The 20,652-nt window shown below is 30.7% G+C and overlaps 1 protein-coding gene across 5 annotated transcripts in view; it reads right to left on the reverse strand.

Moving 5' to 3' along the window:
* Positions 1 to 20,652, reverse strand: part of LOC142327131 (anoctamin-4-like) — a 206,218-nt gene that overhangs the window by 12,277 nt on the left and 173,289 nt on the right. For 3 of the 5 annotated variants that reach the window (XM_075370026.1, XM_075370027.1, XM_075370025.1), the window contains exons 7-10: positions 17,660 to 17,809; positions 16,110 to 16,261; positions 11,150 to 11,282; positions 3,427 to 3,555 (exon numbers count right to left, since the gene is read on the reverse strand). In XM_075370026.1, coding sequence (XP_075226141.1) covers positions 3,427 to 3,555; positions 11,150 to 11,282; positions 16,110 to 16,261; positions 17,660 to 17,809 — 564 coding nt within the window. The remainder of the gene's footprint in view (positions 1 to 3,426; positions 3,556 to 11,149; positions 11,283 to 16,109; positions 16,262 to 17,659; positions 17,810 to 20,652) is intronic. The other 2 variants (XM_075370029.1, XM_075370028.1) reach the window with 1 other exon arrangement.

Consider the following 20,652-nt stretch of genomic DNA (forward strand, 5'->3'; position numbering starts at 1 on the left):
TGGCCTTCCCTTCTTTAAAAATTGGGCAGTCTCAGGAGTGAACTGTATGTGATCCAATACAGTTCACACATTCTTCATCTTCTTGGCATTTTGTGTCAGTAACCTTCTTTAGAACATCGAGCACATATTTCAGTTTTCGAGCATAATGCATTGATGTTCTTTGGTGAGCAACATGATCCTGTTGATCAGGAAAGTCAAAACCTTATGAATGGAGCCACCTTCCTGATTATTTTGTATAACAACGAATCTAATATTTTTAAACTGTGGACGAGATGCATCACTATTTACCTTATTTTCCACACAACCAATATCCTTGTCAAACATTGCTGATCAAGGCCTTTTTACAAGACTGTTTTTGGTGGTTTTTTTTCAGATGAACCACCAACCGTTTTTTCTTGTGTTACTAATTTTTGTCTCACAAGCAAGTAATGGGGAAATATAGAACCACATCCGCACATCTCGATTCACCCCCGAGGGGAGAAGATCCCACCTCGTAGCGTGTCCGGTCGCTACACCACCCCCTCCGTTCCTAGCCAGTAGTGGCTTTAACGGAGGACATCTTCTCGCCCTCAAACTGATTGCGCACCACAGCTTTCAGTCCAGGCCCCGCAGAGATGCCACCGATGCAGATGCCCCGAGGGACATCGGCATCGGTAAAATTCACCCCGAGATAGTTTTACGTGTTTATGCCTTCAGAATAAAGACAACGGACACCTGCAGCTACCACGTCGCCCTCAGGAACTAAGCTAGAAGCCTAACCGCGGAATGAAGACCCCGCGTCTAGTCCTAACATCTAAGAGCCAATTTCTGAATGTCCCAGATCCGCAATAAAAACCTCTATAACAAACTTTCCCACTAAAGTTTTACACAACGAAATTTAGACCTAGTTCCCTTAAGAACCCGTTTATTTACTCAATGAGTTTATTTCTAACTCCGCTCCGGTCCCCCCGAGAGAGGAGAATAAACTCCACTCCCGCAACAGCACCATCACGGAGTCCCGCGCGACATTCACCATCTTTCGTAAACTGCCATCAAGACGCCCGCCTCGCCGACAGTGTCGTTAGCTCATAAACGCCCCCGTCGGAGTGCAACCGCACCCGCCGGCCACAACCCCGCCGACAGCACCACATCCATACAGCCCACACATACAGAGGCTAGAGTTAAATGCAACTGGGTTAACCCAGGCGTCCAGAGAACATCATTCAAGACTCATTACATACAGCCATTCACTCATCAGCAAGATAGTTTCCACCTTGGGTTAGGGTTGTGTTTCGTAAGGTGTCACAACACCACCGAGTGTAAGTGTAAGAAGAAATAGTGTAGGATGTTGTTGCGTAGTTATGTAAGGGAATAAGTAGTAATTTGAGTAGTGCTCTTGGTGTAGTATGTGTGTATAATGCAATGTGCAGTAGCTCGAGGTTTAGTAGGAAGAAATGCTGCAGAGGCTTGGACCATGGGGACATTAAACCCAAAAATCTTAAAGAGTAAAACTCCCCATCGGGGAGAATGGTGCTGGTGTCTCTGTAAGACAGTGTATGTTAAACATTATAACTACATATTGGAAACCTTCCTACAAAATACAGCAAGATTGTAGTGTTCCTGGAGTATGGCAAGAGTGTAGGTTTCATTCACATTCTTACTGACATTAACAGTTTTAAAAATGCAATTCATTAGGAGATTGCAAATTAATGTTACACTGAAACTTTGCATCATGGCAAGTGTACCTGGAAGATGACAATAATGCCATGACTGTTGTGAAGATCACCTCCAACACATTATATTCAAGATTTGTGGCCTGTTTTATAACCCCAGAAATTAACTTAATTAACTATGTTCAGTTGTATTTACTGTTGCACATAATAAATATATTATCTTATTTCAAAATGAGGAATTTTAAATCCCATACCCTTTAACTAAAAAAAATAAACCGATTAACTTAAAACATAACATAAATTTAAACAAATATAGATAAACAGCCTGTTAATCTAGCAGATACATTAATACTCATGACCAGCTAAAGATGATGATTGCAATAATACAAAAAATAACCCTGTTTCATTAGTCAGTGTATGTACTTTGTATTACATCTTCAACGCACTACATGTACCTTCATGCTATATGCCATATTGTTCCATGATGTAATGCAAACTTAATTCCAAAAAATTTATGTTGTTTTTTTTTAAGCATTCAAGCATTTTGTTTTGGCCCTCAATGCTTAGAATTCATTTTCTTTCAACATTCTCATTCTGACCACTTGTAAAGTTTGAGCTTGAAAAATTGGTCTTAAAATAAAAATCCCTTTTCTTTATGAACTGAACAGTGCAGTTACTTTTTCATTATTAGAAATCAATTATGTACTTTGTTGTATTTTTTCAGTTGAATGTTCGGATTACATCTTTGTTAATTTTAACACTGCGTAATTGTATTTTGCTGCAGTGCTATTTTAAATTTGTTAATAAATCTGTACTAATTGTGATTCTCCAGTAATAATCTTTACTTAAAAGTTAATGATTGCTGCTTATGTCCAGTTATTTTAACAAAAACTAAAAATCAGAATGATAATATTAAATCAATAAAATTCAAACAAATATAATAAAAATCTCAAAAAAAAGTATAAAAAATGAATGCTTTCACATCTGCTGAATTACTGTAAAATTCAACTTAAGCAACATAACATAGCAGAAAAGGTAAAGTACAATATAATATTTCTACACACAATATTCATTCTAATTACATCACAGTAACTCAAACATTAAAACCAAACACAACATTGTAGTATTCTAAAAGAAGAACATTACTTAATAATTAAGAAGTACAACAAAACCTATGATGTATTTTATCTGTTTACAAAAGATTGCACCACTATATTTCTTTTCAAGACAACATTATAATGTCATATTAAAAGCAGAAAACAGATTTATACTGAGCTATGATTCATTTTAGAATTCTATATTTTAATCATTACAATAAAAATAAAACCCAAAGTTAAAAATTCTGTCTAATAAGGTTAAGAAAGAATTATTCCCATTGATATAAAACACAGTTCCTACATTCAAATTATCTATCTATGGTATAACATTTTCTTTCATTTCTATTTTATAAAAGTAAAAATCTTGGAAAAAAGGAAAATGTTTTCCACTTATGGATTACAAAGATTTCCCAGTATCTTAATACTCTGCAAAGTAATCAGTACTCAATTCTTTTTCCTTCTCACAAATTTCCAGTTTATTCAAGCTGAAAGGCTGCTTTAAAAATTTTTTACTACATATTAACATTTTCTCAAATTTATTTTAATTTTCTGACATTTCTATAAAATGTTTAGACTGATAATTCAACGATTTACATCATATGCACATTTTTTATTCTTATTTCCAACATTTTTTTATAAACTAACATAAACTTCAAATTCATACAGAAAAAACTCACCACTGGAATGAATCAATACACTTCTTGATTCTTTCCTTCTTAATATCAGGTAAGTCACTTCCTATGTAGAAACAATGCTCACCAAATATATGAGAAATTGATGGAATAGGCTGGATAAAACCCTTTTTCCTATTAGTAAGAAAATTTAATTTACCAACTTCATAAAAAAAAGAATGTAGTGCACGAATATGTTCTAAACAAATACAACAGACAAGCTTAAGATAATAAAACTGACAAGATTTACAAATGAAAGCTGTAAGTGTTGAAGAAATTACTCAAAGATTTTTAACACCACAAAATACAAAAAAGTCTGACAGAAAGAAGAAACATTAATAAAATGGACATACAGAAACGACAAACAAAATGAAGAAAACAAATTCAATATAATAAATGCATACCGAAACACAGCAAAATTTTTATCATTGTTATAACATGGACAAAATTTTTTACATATTTAGAATTGTTAAACGTCCATCTTTGTCAATCTTCTAACACATTTACCACCACTCATTAACATCTGAGCTTATAACACGATTTTGCAAACATAAAAATCTTCAACCCATCCTAAATTAGAGAATACTACCATTTAACTCAAAAACACAAATACAGATAGAACTGATAATCAATCAACCATTTTTAATATTGTAAACGTATACTTTAACAATTTAACTATTCAGCTAGTCAACATTAACCAAAAATAGATTAAAAGATCTTAATTATTAATATTTTGTTCGTGGCTTGTATGATGAGAGATATAAAAGCCAAAAAGCTAAATATTTAGTTAAGTAATGGAATTTACATCTTGGGTAACTTATTATCCATATCCCCAACATAAATTACTGTAAAAATGTGGGAAAAAAGATTTCTAATTAAATATGTTATGACTGCACATATTCAAAAATGATATTATAATTCTTCTACATCTTGCATAATAAATGAAATATAGTCTTGTTTCTGGTCGTTAATTAAACAAATTTTTTATTTTTTTGCGCTGGAAGTACAACATTTTGGCTAATAACATTTACTTTTTATATTTTGGGTATTGAAATGGCAGGACCACCCCACTTTAGGAGCCGAAAGAGTTAATATTCCACAAAATCAATCATGGTGAACATCAGTTTCATTGGTTGTATGTACAGAAAATGCAGGAGTATCTTTTAGCCACTATAATTTGTGAACTAATGGGAATTACTTCATACTTTCATGACTACTATACACAGATGAAACTCCTCAAAATTCTCTTCAGTGTTACTAATGTGAATAAAAATTTTCAGGGAATGCGTAATGTAGTACTATATGTAACCAGTTAATAGCCTCTTTCATATAGAACACCTTCTAATAATGCAAAGCTACCTAGAGTTTTTGCATGAATTTTTTTCTCTATTGGAAAATGTTGCACCATCAAAATGAATGGACAAGTATTTTCAACAAACTGAAGCTCCTCATGTAACATTACGCTGGAAAATGCCATGGAGGACCTGTTACTTGCCCACCAAGGTCGCACTACATATATCTCATATTAGATTATTTGTTGTGGATTAATAGAAAAGTGAGGTTTATAAACTTTAATATCAAAGATGATGTACTAATCAGTGAGAATTGAAATACTGCTGCCCTAATAAACTCTTGTGAAGTTGTTTAGAGACAGCAACACAAGATCATCGTAAATAAGTTACGAAGACAACCAATTTAATGATGGAATGTTTGAACATATAAAATAAAAAAAAGTATAGTAAAAAGTAAGTTTGATTTAATTTGTTTTGTTTTCAACAATATATTCAAATTAAATTAAGTTTTTAATAGCTTGAATAATGATAATTTTGATATTTTTGCCTGGCTAATGTTTAGAATCATAAAAATTTCAGTCACACTTCTCAAATTAGTATTGTATATACTGTTAATGACTTAATCTTCATGATTAATGATTATAAACATTTATAATTATTATAATAGAAATTACTATATTAAAATAATCTGTTAGTATCTGTATTAATGACTTTATTTAAATCAATTTTCTCAAAATTAAATTCTTTATAAAGTTTTATTTGTTAATTGGAGGTTAAACAAGGTTAATTTATGTTAAACTTCAAAAAATTGTTTTCTGATTATAAGTTCTTTTTAGGTTTTGTGTCATATTTCAAAAAAAAAAAAAATAGATACAGTTCTTGGAACTATTTTTTGTCATTTTCAGGTCAAGGAACATAAAAATACACTTAATTTTTAAATCTAATTAGTTCAAAAAATTTTAGTACAGGTGGTCCTCACTTTCCGAGTATTCATTATCAAAGTCCCTGCAGTTACAAGGCTGAAGGATATCACAGAAAAATTAAGTTGCGCATGGCGCATGACCTTGGCCATCAGATTGTTCCTGCCTTACTGTAGACTACATACAGTATAACTGAACCAATTTCCTGCCGTTTCTTTTGTTTACTACTGTACTGTTATAGATGTGCATACAATGCATAGCTACTTCGTGTTTTGAGTTGATATTGCGTGGTCCATTTAAAAAATTCTATCTTCTTAATTTGGAATTCGTTTGTTGGGATTAAAAACAGTACAGCAGTATAAAGTAACTGTTTTTTTTTGTGCACATTTCATTTGCGCTTTGTTTTTGATATGAAGGTACTGTACAGTGCTTTTTTTTTATACATTTGTTTATTATTTTGATTAATTTATTTCTGTATTCGTTTACTTATTTTTATATATTAATTTATACTGTACAACCATGAACAGTAAATCTAGTGGTAGTGGCACAAAACCACAGGTGCTTAAAAGGAAACGTTCTAGTTATAGTTTAGAAGTAAAATAGAATGTCATTAGATGGAAAAGAAGTGGAGAATATTGATTGACATTCCTTGTTCCCTTAACATACCAGAGACCACTGTTCATACCACACTAAGTAATGCAGAGGATATTGAACAAAGAGGTAAGACTATGGTTAGGCACTGTGAAATTAAATTGACACGTAAAAGAAGTAACATTAGACGATTAGCAACATGGACAGACCTTTATCAAAAACACACACCTATTAGTTTGGCACTTATACAAGAGAAGGCTTTTATTTTATACGCGTTTATTTACAGAGAATTATAAGGAGAAATTGACAACAAAGAGACTTTGCTGCTTCTACGAGCTGGTTTCACTGATTTCAAAAGTGTTATGGTTTTAAAAATGTCAAAATTCTGGGAGAATCGGCTAGTGCCAACATTGACACCAATGAAACTTATCCTGTGGAATTCAAAAAATTAATCTTCGAAGGCAAGTACAGCCTAAACAAGTTTTTAACACCGATGAAACCAGTTTATACTGGATGCCATCAAGAACATATATATCTATAAAAGAAAAAGCAAAGCCAGGTTTCAAATAATCAAAAGATCGCATGACTGTTCTTGTAGGCGGAAATGCAAACAGTGACAAAAACTTCTCTAATAAGTTTCTTATTGTTAACAGGAGTGAAAATTCTAGGGCATTAGAAAATGTCTGTAAAAGTTCACTCCCAGTTATATGGAAGTCACAATGGAAAGTATGGATTACAAAAGAAATTTTCCGTGAGAGCATGGATTACAAAAGAAAGAAGAGATTGTGATTGGTTTATTGATTATTTTGTACCTGAAGTAAACAAATAATGTGCAAGCAGGACCTTAAATATAATTTAAGGTCCTGCTTGTAGTGTACAATGCTTCAGCCCATTTCATTGATAAAGATTGTGCAACCACATAAAAACTGTGTTTTTTCTACCCCATACAATGGCCATAACAACGTATGAACTAAGGTGCAATAAGCGTAATGGAAGCTTATTACTTATGCTAATGTTCTACAAACTAATTTTGTTCCACAAATAGCCACAAAAAAATGAAAATAACATGGAACAGTTTTGAAAAAGAGTTCAATATCCTTCACTGCGTTGAACTAATTGGTAAAGCTTGGAGGTATATTTCCATTAAGCTAATGAACAGTTCTTGGAAGAAATTATATCCAGATGTTGTTACAGACATTGAGGAAATAAATGAAAATGCATAACAAAACGAAATTGCAAATCTAGCAAAGGATGCAGTAGTTAGTGAAATAAATGAAAATTATATTGGGAACTGCTTGAATCGCATGCAGTACCGCTAACAAATGAAGATTTCGCAGATATGAAGCTGTGTGATTCCAACAGAAACAACATCATCAAGGAAATTTCATCAGTCACTTCTAAGGAAACTGACTTCATAGCTAAGCAATTATGTGAGGTTATTGGGAAAATAGACAAAGCTTTGTAATTTTTTTGCAACAACAATCGAGATGAAGACCGTTCCGGAAAAGTGAAACGCCTAGTGAATGATGTAATAGTGTGTTAATGTGCTGCGGTTATGGACAAAGAAATAGCAGAAATAACAGGAAAAAGAAACAGATACAAATAAGTTCTTTTTATGTAAACTTTCAATAAGTAACTGGAACAATGATAAATTTACGCAAATTTTGTCTTGTTTTATTACATATACTGTATGGTATATGGACACTGTAATTCAACTTGAGTTAAATAAGGAACATATGCTTTGTAAGATGCAATACGGTTACATGTTTTAAGATTTACTTTGTTATTTCAGTTTAAATAATGTATACTAATTTTGTTCATTTATGATGTACAGTATAACTTAGCCATTATTACAAATTTAGACACTGTAAAAGATTCTTTTGCATATTCCTAGACAATACTACCATAATTAACTCGCAGTCACTGCGAGTTTTTAGACACTTCCCTAAAAAATGTTAGTCCTCATTCAAAGTAGTTCGTAACTTCTGTAATTTGTAATTATAAAAGTTTGTAAGTAAAGTTTGTGAGTTTGTAATTTAAAAGTGGTAATTTTGCAGAACCAATTATCCTCAGATAACAAGGATCCCTTGTACTGCATTATATTACCTATACTTAGAATCAAATCTTTCAGAAGCAATAACACCAATACAAAAAATTTCCGAAATAATGCTTAATGATTTTTTTAAAATCTTTAGCACTAGATTACATCCCGAAATAGTATCCTTTCCTGTACACAGTTTTCCTAGAGTAGAGTGTGCATCTGCATCATGTGTGAAGATGTATCACAATTTTTCCTGGGACTTTCATAATCTATTCTACTTATAAAAATTCATGTAAAACATATATCCTAAAATGCTTCATTTGCGAGTTACGGCAAGTAAAAAATTTTGCTTGGATTTCAGCTACCCTGATGAAATGAGATTGTATTAACATTTTTAGGATGTTAATTAATAAGCAGAATTAGTGATTTCTTATGAACTGAAAAACCAAATAAAATAGGTCCCAGAACTGAAGTAGTAGTGTAGTGCAGTAGTTTTTAAGAAATCTGATGTAAAAACCAATAAACTGGAATAAAAAATCCTGTTTTTTTTTTTGTTTGACGCAAAATAACGTTCATAAATAGGTAATAAACACATAAAACTTATAAACAAAACTTGTGGACAATTTAATTCTGAACAGAATGTTGGAAGATAAGTTGAATAAAACAAAAGAAAGTTAGAAAGATTTGAGTTTCATTTAGTAAGATTACACTAGACCAAAGTGCATTATACGTACCACTTTACAATACATGTTCAAAAATGAGCTTGCCATTTTCAACAAATTTCTTGGCATGCTTCCGTATTTCTTTTGTTGCTCTTTTTAGTTCAGGGTTATCCTTAAGCTGCTCAGCCACATCCATAATGCAAACAATTAATTCCTTACTAGAATCTATTATTGTTTTGTATACAATATTTTTCATCCATCTCCAGACGCAAAAATCTGAAGATGTTAGATCAGACGATCTTGATGGTCAGGAATGCAGACTTCCAAGACTGTTCCACTTCTCAGGGAAATGATGATTTAAGTGAGCAGAAACAGCACAAGAGAAGTGGAGAGGTATCATGCTGGAAGTATACATTGCATCTTAGCACTACAGGTACATCTTCAAGCAGTAGCAATTCTTCTCGAACAAAGTGCAAGTAGATCTCAGCATTTAAGCAGCCAGGTTATATTAAAGACTCAAACAGATGATTGTGAAGAAGGCCGCACCATACATTAACATTATATTGGTGTTGAAAATTGCCTTCCACCATTTCATGAGGATTTACTTCTGCCCATGTACTCATTGTGTAAATTGTTGATGCCATTTAAAGTGAAATTTGTCTCATTGGTAAACAAAACAACTACTTGTAAGAGTTGTCGATTTGTATTCAATCAGTTGTAGAACTTCAAGCGAAGCGGACCAACTCCTGGCTGTTGATGATAAAACTTGTTTTAAGTATTCTCCAAAATTGAATGCAAAACTCTGATCTGCTTAGAAAACTATCATGTAAGGAAGTCTGGACTGCGTTGAACTACATCAATAACAGTGTTGTGTTGGACAGATCATTTGTAGCTGGTACGAATACTAGGTAGTGAACCTGTTTCCTGAAGATTGCAAAAATTCACATTAACTGTATTGTGATCTGGAATCCTGGGATTTGGAAAAAGTATTTCATATTCTACTGCAGCAGCTGAAGTATTACCATTACACACACCCAAAATGAATACCATATCAACATATTCTTCTGTTGTAATAAATACAGCATTACTTCAAACGAAAACCTATCGTGTTCAAATTAAAACTCACAGAAAACCTTTGCTAATGACAGCACAGTTTACAGTACCTGATATACTTAATGTACCTTACCTTATACAATGATTTAAACGCTAATACAGTACTGCACACTGTCGGTCAGCAGTTATTATTTTATTGTCATCTTTGAAATAATAATCTTTAAAATAATTGATTGTACTTGTCATCAATAAAAAAATTATTATCTAAGTAAGTTTTATATATTTATTTTTATTTTACAATTATGTGTAATTTCCATTTGCTTTTAAATTTTTTAATAATAAATTTTGTTTTAACAAATCTTTCACTCACAAAAAAAGAATTTGGTTTTTATTTACATTAAATAAGTAATTTGCTGACAAATGTAGTAATGTACTATTTGTACATAAAATCTGAATTTTTCTAACTTTTTTTGTTTTATTCAACTTATCTCATCATTTTGTTCAGAATTAAATTCTCTATAAGTTTTGTTTAAAATTTTTGTATTTGTTTCCGAACAAAGTTATTGTATATTAAACATAAAAAAACAGCGTTTTAACCCTTGATTGGTTTTCACCCAGATTTTTCAAAAACCATAAATACAGTTGAAATATACGATGCATATACAGATCTATGATCTATTTTATTTGATCTCTCAGGTCAAAAAACATAAGAAATTACTATTCTTTCTCTTAAATAATGTCCTAAAAATTTCAGTACATCCTCATTTCATCGAAGTAGCTGAAATCTGAGCAAAATCTTTCACTAGCCATAACTGCCAAAGGAAGCATTTTAGGACATGCATTTATATCAACTTTTTCAACCATTTTCACAATTATGAAAGTTCCAGGAGAACTTCATATACATTCTACACACACACACACAGTGTATGTGTGCATTATACTGTCCACTGCATTTTCACGCACAAAATTGTAATCGGTTATGTGCCACACATCCCTAGATTTGTTCCTGGAATAAACTTTGCATTTTTTTATCTTCGGTATTAAATTCATTCTTTTCACATTAAAATACACATACATACAAAGTTACTTTAAATATATCCATTGTTAATTTCATAAATGAAAACACATTTTAAAAATAATAATTACATTAAATTATTCTTAGTTACTTACCCCTTAAATGCATGAATATATCTTTCAAGTTGACGACGATATTCACCCTTCTCATCTTTAGAAATGAAATAATTATGTGATGGAATATTAGGTAGTGGAGGCAAAGGAAGATCACTCGTATCAGGTCTTTGACCTACATTAAAAAAGATAATTTTAAAATATAATTTTTATAATATATAACCCTTTTAAGACATGGTGCAACATGCTGACTCTAAATGAGCTAGAAAAACTTAACACTTCTTTGGTAAATGAATGCTGGTTAAAAAATTTTAGCTGAACTTACATTTCTGTGAATTAGTCAATTCATCAACCCATACAATTCTTAAGATGAGAAAACCAAAATTAAAAAATACATTTTCTAATTTTTTTTTGAAAATTTTGTTACAAAACTAATAATTATGAATAGTGGTTATAAGAATTTATAAGAGAAACCTGACCATGGAAACTTGTAAAAAGAAGTAATAAATTTATTCAATTTTTTGAAACTTTCTTAAATAATTTAGAAGGGAATTGAAAGTTAAGAGGTGGCATTAACATTTATATTTTCTTAATACCAGTAAAAATATAAAAACTGGTTTTTTAAAAATTAGCTTAGATTTAGTTGAAAAATAATTGTTTGAAACACAAGAGATATGAAAAAAAAATGATTTTGAATCAAATATTGCGAATGATAAGATTCTTAACCAATTTAGAAAAATGAAAATTTTTCAGTCGTTTAAAATTTTTTCCTCAATAATGCAGTTTAATTTTAAAAACATATGTACTGAAAATTATAAATATAATATTCCTTAAGAAAGAGAATAAAATGGAGACCATTACAAAATAGCAAGAAAATAGTAATACATTCTTCAACAGCAGATAACAGAAAAGTCTTAAAAGGGTTAAATTCAGTAACATAACACAGAAATTAAACCAAAGATTTGTTATATATTTTTTTCTTCTTGTATCTAACCATTCTAAGATTGTTGACAACCAACATGGTTATTTTAACTTATTATCAATTTAGCTGAAATAGCTGGATGTTAAACAAATAATTTTTACGTTACTATTTCTTAAATCACTGAAACAAATAGAGTAACTACTTTCTTGTATGTACAAAATAATTATAAATTATTTCTCACTGTAAACAATATTCAGTAAAATACCTTCTTAAGCGATACCTTGAACAGCTCAGCTGTTAAGAGGAGTGCTCTTGTTTAATATGTTTGCTTTTACACTCACAATTCTAGAGTGACATGAATCCTTCACATTTGTTATTCCTGCAAACCTGTAAGAATATTTCTTATTCCTTTGACTATGGAGAGTTAGAGTAAATTATACACTTTTATTACAAAAAAAAAAGGAAAAAAAACATTTAGAGAAGTCTAATTTTTTTACATAAAAGTTTATATTTTTTAATATACAGATTTTTCTCTACAAATATTTAAATGAATATGAAAAAAGTACATATTTCTTGGTAAGATGAGTGTTTTTTTTTCAATAATTAGTGAATATTGGTTAACAAGCCACTTGCTTTCTAATCCTATATTCTTCCAAACAATGTCACAAAACTGGTACATAAATATTCTAAGTATGCTCCACTTTTCTAGTGAAGAAAATACTTCTAACAATGAATTATAAAAAATCAAACCATTTCTTGGACGTATCCGCTGCAGTTTCAAAATGAATTTCACCCTTTCAGCAAGCAATCATCTTTGTATAGTTGAAAGGTTACTTTTAATCAAAGACAAGCTTGGCTTCAAGCAATTTATTTCAGCAAAACGAAGCCGATTTGGAATAAAAACTTTTGTCTTGTATGGTGTTGAAACTTACTACATCCTTGAAGTAATTGTGTATGTGGGCACTATGACAGAAATAACTGATGATTATAGAATAATCTGGTTCTGTAGTAACAACACTTCTGAAAGATTATTTGGAAAAGAGCATACAGTTTTCCTTGAATAACAGGTAATCTAGCCCTTCATAATTCAATGTTTCATGAGCATCAAACTAATGCTTGTGGCACTGTGTGCAACATGAAAAATTATACCAATACTGGAAAGAAATTGAAAAGAGGTGAAATCCAGTCAAGCCACACAAACAGCATGCTAGCTCTGAAGTGGATAGACAAAAAGGAAGTTTGGATGCTGACCACAATGCATACAGATAACTGTGTTGAAATTCTAATAACATATAATCTGCAGCACTTCTTAAAAAACAAGAATGTATTCATAACTGTAATGACAACACAAGCACAGTAGATAAGACTGATATGCCTCTAAGCAGCCTGAAGTGCATTAGAAAATCCAAAATGGTACAAGAAACTGACTTTTCAGTTGATTGACCTTATTCTTTTAAGTTAATTTCCACTTCATAAAACTAAACCGGAAAACATGTGTCTTGCTGATTTCAAAATTTCAGTCATCAACAAAATTATTCAAAACTTTCATGTACCAGCAAAAAGAGAAAGACCATCCTCCAAAAAGTGTAAGGCCATCAAAATCCATGGACACACTGCTTCGTCTAACATCAAGACACTTTGCCTCATTAGTTCCACCAATAGAAAAGAAAAATACCGCAAAAATGTGTTTTATATGTTCAAATGCAAAAAATAATGAAAAAAAAAACATAAAGAACCTAGATAAATGTGCAGTTAATGTAATGTGGGACTATGTGTGGTACTTTGTTTTGGCACTTATCACACAAAACAAAAATTCTGATGAAGGATATTATTTTGCATATATTACTTTTATTCTTATTACTTATGCATCTCAGTTGATTTTAATTTTTTTTAAATTAAATTTAATAAATATATTGTAAAAAAAGTTATGTAAAAACCTTCAAAAAAATAAACCCAGCACACAGTGATGAATATTGCCTTAAAAAACTAGGCAGATAATAATAGGTTAAGGGGATTAGAAAAAATTACATGCAGACATACAAAAAAAAAATATGAAGAAAATACACTGATCTAGATGAACAATAAGATGACCATAAAAGAAAAGACAATGTTGAGTTTTTAAAAATTTATCAACACTAAAGTTGATAGTCTTCTTTGTTGCAATGTCTCAGGAAAAGAGTACGGCCTGAAGTAAGTGATCACTACAATAAAGAAAAAGTAAAAATGACATATATATTTTGCGTAATCAACCATACAGTTCCTCCAACATGGATGATAGCAATATAAATTCTTGGCTTCAATGTATTAATGACAAAATTTTCAAAGAAGATTGAATAACTGCATTATTTTCTAAAAATATTGTTAAGAATTAAGCCTCAAATGATAAGGATATTATATTCAAGGAAAAAAATGTCAAATGGAAGCAACCCAGATGGTGTATAAACTAAACAACAAATGGTGTTTATTTACATAGCATACAAACTAGATATATAACAACTAATCAATTAATTAATAATTAAATGATTACACGATCATGCAGATCATAAACAATTAAATAAATTAACAAAAAATTGGAGCTCTTTTTCCGAAATTATTTAAACAAGATTATTTAATGTAATATTTATTTATTTACAGCTAACAGTTGTATTAATGCTTACACTTGTTTGCAACATTTTAAAACTTTTACAGTAATTTAAACTTAGTGTTTTTATGATTAATTTCTTTTAAAATTGAAACATTACCATAATTTATTCAAAATAATGTTCTATTACAGGCAACAGATTTGAAGTAAAAGAAACAAATTAAGTTGTCTCATATCACCATAAATAAATTAAAGGATTAAGTAAATCAAATACATTAATTACATTATTGCTAAAGAATGAAAATTATTTAATTACAAGCTATATTTCATATATTCCAAATATCCAGATTACTTTCAGTCCAGTCTAGTTGATCCATGGGTAGCGTTTCACAATAATTTTATTAAAAATGAATTATACATCACCTAAGGAACTATATGAGGTGTGGCTATTAAATAACGAGACTAATGCTGCTACAGAAGAACTGCGCATGTACCAAATTCATAAAACCGACAGCAGTCTAGTGTGAAACCTTCTCTTTCAATTGTTGCCACTCCATTTTCTGTAGACATATTAGTCTGGCCATAGCTTTTGTTTGGATAACATCTTTTTTTTGTTTAGCCAAAAAAATTATGCGTTTTATTAGAGCAACTTCACAGAGAGCTAAAAAGCTCGAATGAGCAAATCAAAATTCAAAGCGATGCTGATTGTTTTTTTCGATATTCATGGGATTGTGTACCTTCACTGAGTTCCTGAAGGTTAAACTATTAATCAATATTACTACCCTGAGGTCCTTGTTCAACTCCGTAAAAAAATAAGAAAAAGACCCGAACCGACGGGAGAAAAAAAAGAAAAAACCGAACGGTTTTTATCAGAACAACGCATCGGCTTACACTGCATTGTCTGTCAAGACATTTCTAGCCAAGTATAACATCCCTGTGTTAGACCATCCGTCTTATTCCCAACCAGGCACCATGTGACTATTATCTGTTCCCAAGGTCAAATTTGCATTAAAAGGACAGGATTTTTTTTTCAGACCGGAAACTGTGAAAGAAAAAGCAACACGCGTCATGAGAGAGCTCACAGAAGAAGACTTCCAGTACTGTTTTGAACAACGGAAAATTTGCATGGAGCATTGTAGGAATAGAGAAGGGGTGTAATATTGAAGGGGATAATTACTAAATATGCATAAATTTAAAATAAAATATTTTACAGTATTAGTTTCGTTATTTAATAGCCACACCTTGTATTAATCTACTTATTTGGCAACAATGATAATTTATGATTTTTTGAAAAATTTTCAATCTTTTGACAAAACTTATATTCTACAGAATAATTTTATCCAAAATCAATATAGAAAAATAGAAATACAAAAAATCATTCAAACCAATAACTGGAAAACCCAATAATAAAAGTTTGGACCATTCATATTATTGATAAAAAAAAGTCCTATAAAACATTATCAAAAATGTATAGAACGGATAATAGAATAAATACCAACCAGCTACATTTCCATCACTGTGTTCACTTTCATCAGTATCTGCATTGTATAAATCTTCAACATTTTTATTTGTACTATTATCATTTGGTTTATCTGAACTATAATCATCACAATCATCTTTCTTTAGTTTTCTGACCTTCCTAGCTCGAATCCTAGAAATAACTAAATGTTTAATAACAAAATATCCAAAAATTTATAAATAAGTAGAATCAATTTATTCAGTTTATTATCAAAAAAGTAATTGCACCTCTAGATTAACCATCAACAACAATTATGTAAATGTAGAAAACAATGTGAAAGAAAAAACTTGTTAAAAAACATCCCACCTTATAAGCCACTACTACAAAATTTATACCATACAGTAATGACTACTTGAAAAAACAAAGTTTATACCATATTAAAAAGTTTTTCCTTTCTGCATTATTGTTGTTATGCGTAAAATGTAACCATTTTCATCTGCTTCCTTGGAAGCAATGTGATTCCAATGTTCTGTAACTTACAAGAGCAGGTGGTGTTCAGTCTGATGTATTCCTCTCCACTTTATTTATTGTAATCAAATATACTAAACTGTACTGTCTTCTATTATGAAGTAATTAAGTTTGTTTACTATTTAATTGGATTAGTTACCAGCTGATAATTTTTTATAATGCTTAAAATGTATTATTGTAAGATTACTCTAAGATATATATCCAACATGATCACTACACAAACAGTAACATTGTAATAATCATTTCCATATAAAGACATGTATTCAACAATCATGCATATTAAAGGATATAATTTAGATACAACTAAATATTGTTTTATTTATTCAAAATAAACCAGCAACATTAGTTAGAATTAGTAACTAAGATAGTTATTGATTCAATAGGCGGCGGTCAGCATACAACAGAGTTTTTACAGGAAGGAAGGAGTGTCCCTACAAGTTCTTACAATCTTACTTTAAATCCAAAACAGCAGCTTCTAATTTGTCTCCATGTCAGAATAAACTTACTTAAAAACTTTCAATTAGCTCAATTATACAACTAGTAGCTTATTTATAAAACTCTTATCAAACAGTGGCAGTAACCAAGCGGCAAGTGCTCTAATCTCATAACCAAGAGATCTTATGTGCAAGTCTGAATTTTAAAAACTTTTCCTTTTTTCTTAAATGTACACTAATGAAGATGATTTTTTATTATACAGTATTTATAATAATAATAAAGATTGTCCATAAAGTCTTTCCATGATTACAAAAAAGCTACTACAGTTACAGCAGTGTGGTTAGAGGCAAAAGAAAGAAAAAATTATCAACTTTTTTTATAATGGTTTTTTGCAGGTAGAGGGTTTTGCATATAGATTGACCCTATTTGAAATTTTAATTTCTTTGATAAAAATTTATGCACAGCTTAATATAATTGACAAAATTAATATACAGATTAACAATTGCGTATCCAACAAACAGCTTGCTTTGAGGATCTCAAATATATGAATGATTTGAAAAAAATATATGTATAAATTGATTAATATTAATTTCATAAATTAATACACAAAATAAAAAAGTATTTCACCTTTCAATTTCATCTTCAGTATCAGAACTGGAAGAAGGTAACCTTCGTCTCCTATCTACTTCCTTTTTATGGGAACCTTCACTCCTGAGCATTTCTTCTTCATCCTCTTCACTTTCAGGTAATTGACGTTCTCTTACATCAGTTGCAAATCTGAAAGAGAATAGAACAGATACAATAGAAATATGATTTTCCATCTACCAATTTACTTTTGATGACTATTAATAATCAGTTCTTACAATTTTGCAATATATTCAAAGTTTTTCTGTTTAAATCTGGAAGTAATGAAATATAAAATGGGTATATATGGAGGATGAAACAGAGTGTAACTAGCACTTTCTGAGCTCATTCTACTAGCAAAAATAATGAAAAAATTCATATTTTTTACCATGGGGTAACGGGTCAGGAAATGCTCCATTAGTGAGTTAAGGCTAACAAAAGAATTTTGCCCTGATTCCTCCGCAAAGGATGAAAAACCATACTGAAATTCTAGGACTCAAAAGTGGTAAATTTGATGGTTTCTTATGGTTTTTGATTACCTAAAAAATTGAATAAAACAGGTTCCAGAACCATATCTCCAATACGTTTAATAACATCAGATGTAAAACAAAAAATTGTTTTTTTTTGTTATTGAAACACAATAACTTTGTTAAGTGACTAATAAATGTGTAAAATGTATTATCAAAACTTGTAGAAAATGTAATTCTGAGAAAATTGATGAAAAATAGCACAATAACAAGCAAATACAATTCAAGAAATTTGATCTGATTACTATCATTTACCATATGAAAATGAGGGATTACATTTACAAAGCATATTTGCTTTCCTACAAAGTGCAATGATACAAAAAACCAGTATTGTATTAAAGATAAAAATAAAATAAAAAAATTAATAACATAAAAACCCAATACTAATGTTGTTCAGAGAATAAAGTTTATTTATCTTTCCCGAATTCACTGTCAAATTGAAAATTTGAGAAATTATGTTTCATAAGTCAGTAACACAGAAATCAGCTGGCAAAGATTGCATTTTATGTTGTGTCATAAATGCATTGCATGTTCTTCGTTACTGCTGTGAATTGTTGCCATTACAGCATAATTTAATTAAGTGTGTGTGTTTTATGTTGTACTGTAGAAATGCCTTTGTTATTTATGACTTGAGGAATATGTCAACACTATTTATTTTGGGAATGTGATGAAAATGCAGAACATCAAAGAGGTTTTCGTAACCACAGTGTTCCAAATCCTAAAAGTCAGTGGAACATTTCCATACTATGAGAAACAAGTACACTTTCCAGTATTAGTACTTATCACAACCATTCTGCACATCATGATGCTGATATTGATAAAACCACTATCGAGGCTACTCAACACAGTCAGGATGTTAGTACAAAGCACCTTTGCCAGCAGTTTGGAGTTCCCCAGTCTATGGACTGGAACACACTTCATAACAAGTAATATCATAATCAAAAAGCACAAAATCTTAAACCAAGAAATTCTCCTCTTCATTTGCAATATTGCAACTGGTTGAATATGAACCAACAATTGCACAGGTTCATTTTATTTACAAATGAAGCTCAGGTTAGGACAGCATTAATATCCTACATATTTGACAAAACATACTCAGGCAGAAGTCAATCCACAAATATCAGTAGAACATAATTTCCAACACAGATTTATTGTCAATGTGTGGTGTGGGCTAGTTTACAAGCAGCTAACTGAACCATTCATTCTCTCAGGATGTTTAAATTCCGATATTAACTTGGAATTCCTTAAGGAACAATTGCTGCTGTTACATGTTCTAATAGCATAAAGATACTGTAGTTAATTTCACCACACAGTGCGCCTCCCCATTTCTCATGTGCCATATCTGCACACTTAATAAGCAATTTCCAGAGCGATTAATTGGTTGCAGGGGATCTACCATGTTAAATTTTTGCATATGGGGTTACAAGAAAAGCAGTGTGGTGCAAGAGAAAAGTTCATTAAGCATGACGATTTATCGTATTACAGATTCCACTGCATAAATTAAGGAAAATCATGCAGAATTGCACAAAGCAACCCCAAAGTGTACAGTCAAATGTATTGCAGTAGGCCAGATTTTTGAAAATTTACTGTAAACTTTTGTATAAATTACACATTTTATTTTTGTAACATTGTATCAATTTTCTCAGAATTAAATTCTCTACTAGTTCTGTGTATATATATATATATATATATATACATACAGTATATGCACTACCATAGGGTTGGGTAAAAGCCTTCTGAAATATAATTTATCTTGGTTTCTAGTTGAGGTAGGAAGGTGTTTGACATGTTTGAAAACCCTTCATTAAGAGCTATACTCAGGTTGTGCTGAAAATGCAATAAACATTCAGCATGATGTGTGAAAACACTTGCATTTACTAAGCCAAATGTCCACAAAAAATTTATATGACACATACACGTCACGTCACCTGTCCTAATGAAAACATGTGACTTGTTAGCACATCACCAATCATGGTTAACAACCCTTTTTCACAGTTTAGCTCCTTACCATATTGTAATTTACATAATAATTTTTTTAAGCAAAATTAACAAAATATAATATTATTACATTTTTAAATGTAAGTGCTTCACTATATCTGTAATTTTGAATAGTCCTCATTAAAATGGTCTTTTTTGTTATAATATTATATATTTATCTTAACTATAAACTGACTAATAAGAAGTTGAACTTTCTGAATTCATAGTGTTTCTGTGTCATCTTGTATCATCCAAGAAAGTCATTATAACAGAAAATGTTCCTGTTTTTTAAATATTTACAAAAATAGCTTAAAAACATATAGCTGATGGCAAATTTATTTATTATTACAGATTTGGTCTAAAGTCAGATGTATGATTTAACTGGTGTAGCTGGCCAACTGGTGGTAAGCTTGCTGGCCACTTAGCTTAAGTCAACCTAGAGATTGATTCATAAAAGATGTTTGTCATTTCTTCACCTATTATTTCATCCAC

The sequence above is a fragment of the Lycorma delicatula genome, chromosome 6 (genome assembly GCF_047948215.1).
Source record: "Lycorma delicatula isolate Av1 chromosome 6, ASM4794821v1, whole genome shotgun sequence".
NCBI classification, from domain to species: domain Eukaryota; kingdom Metazoa; phylum Arthropoda; class Insecta; order Hemiptera; family Fulgoridae; genus Lycorma; species Lycorma delicatula.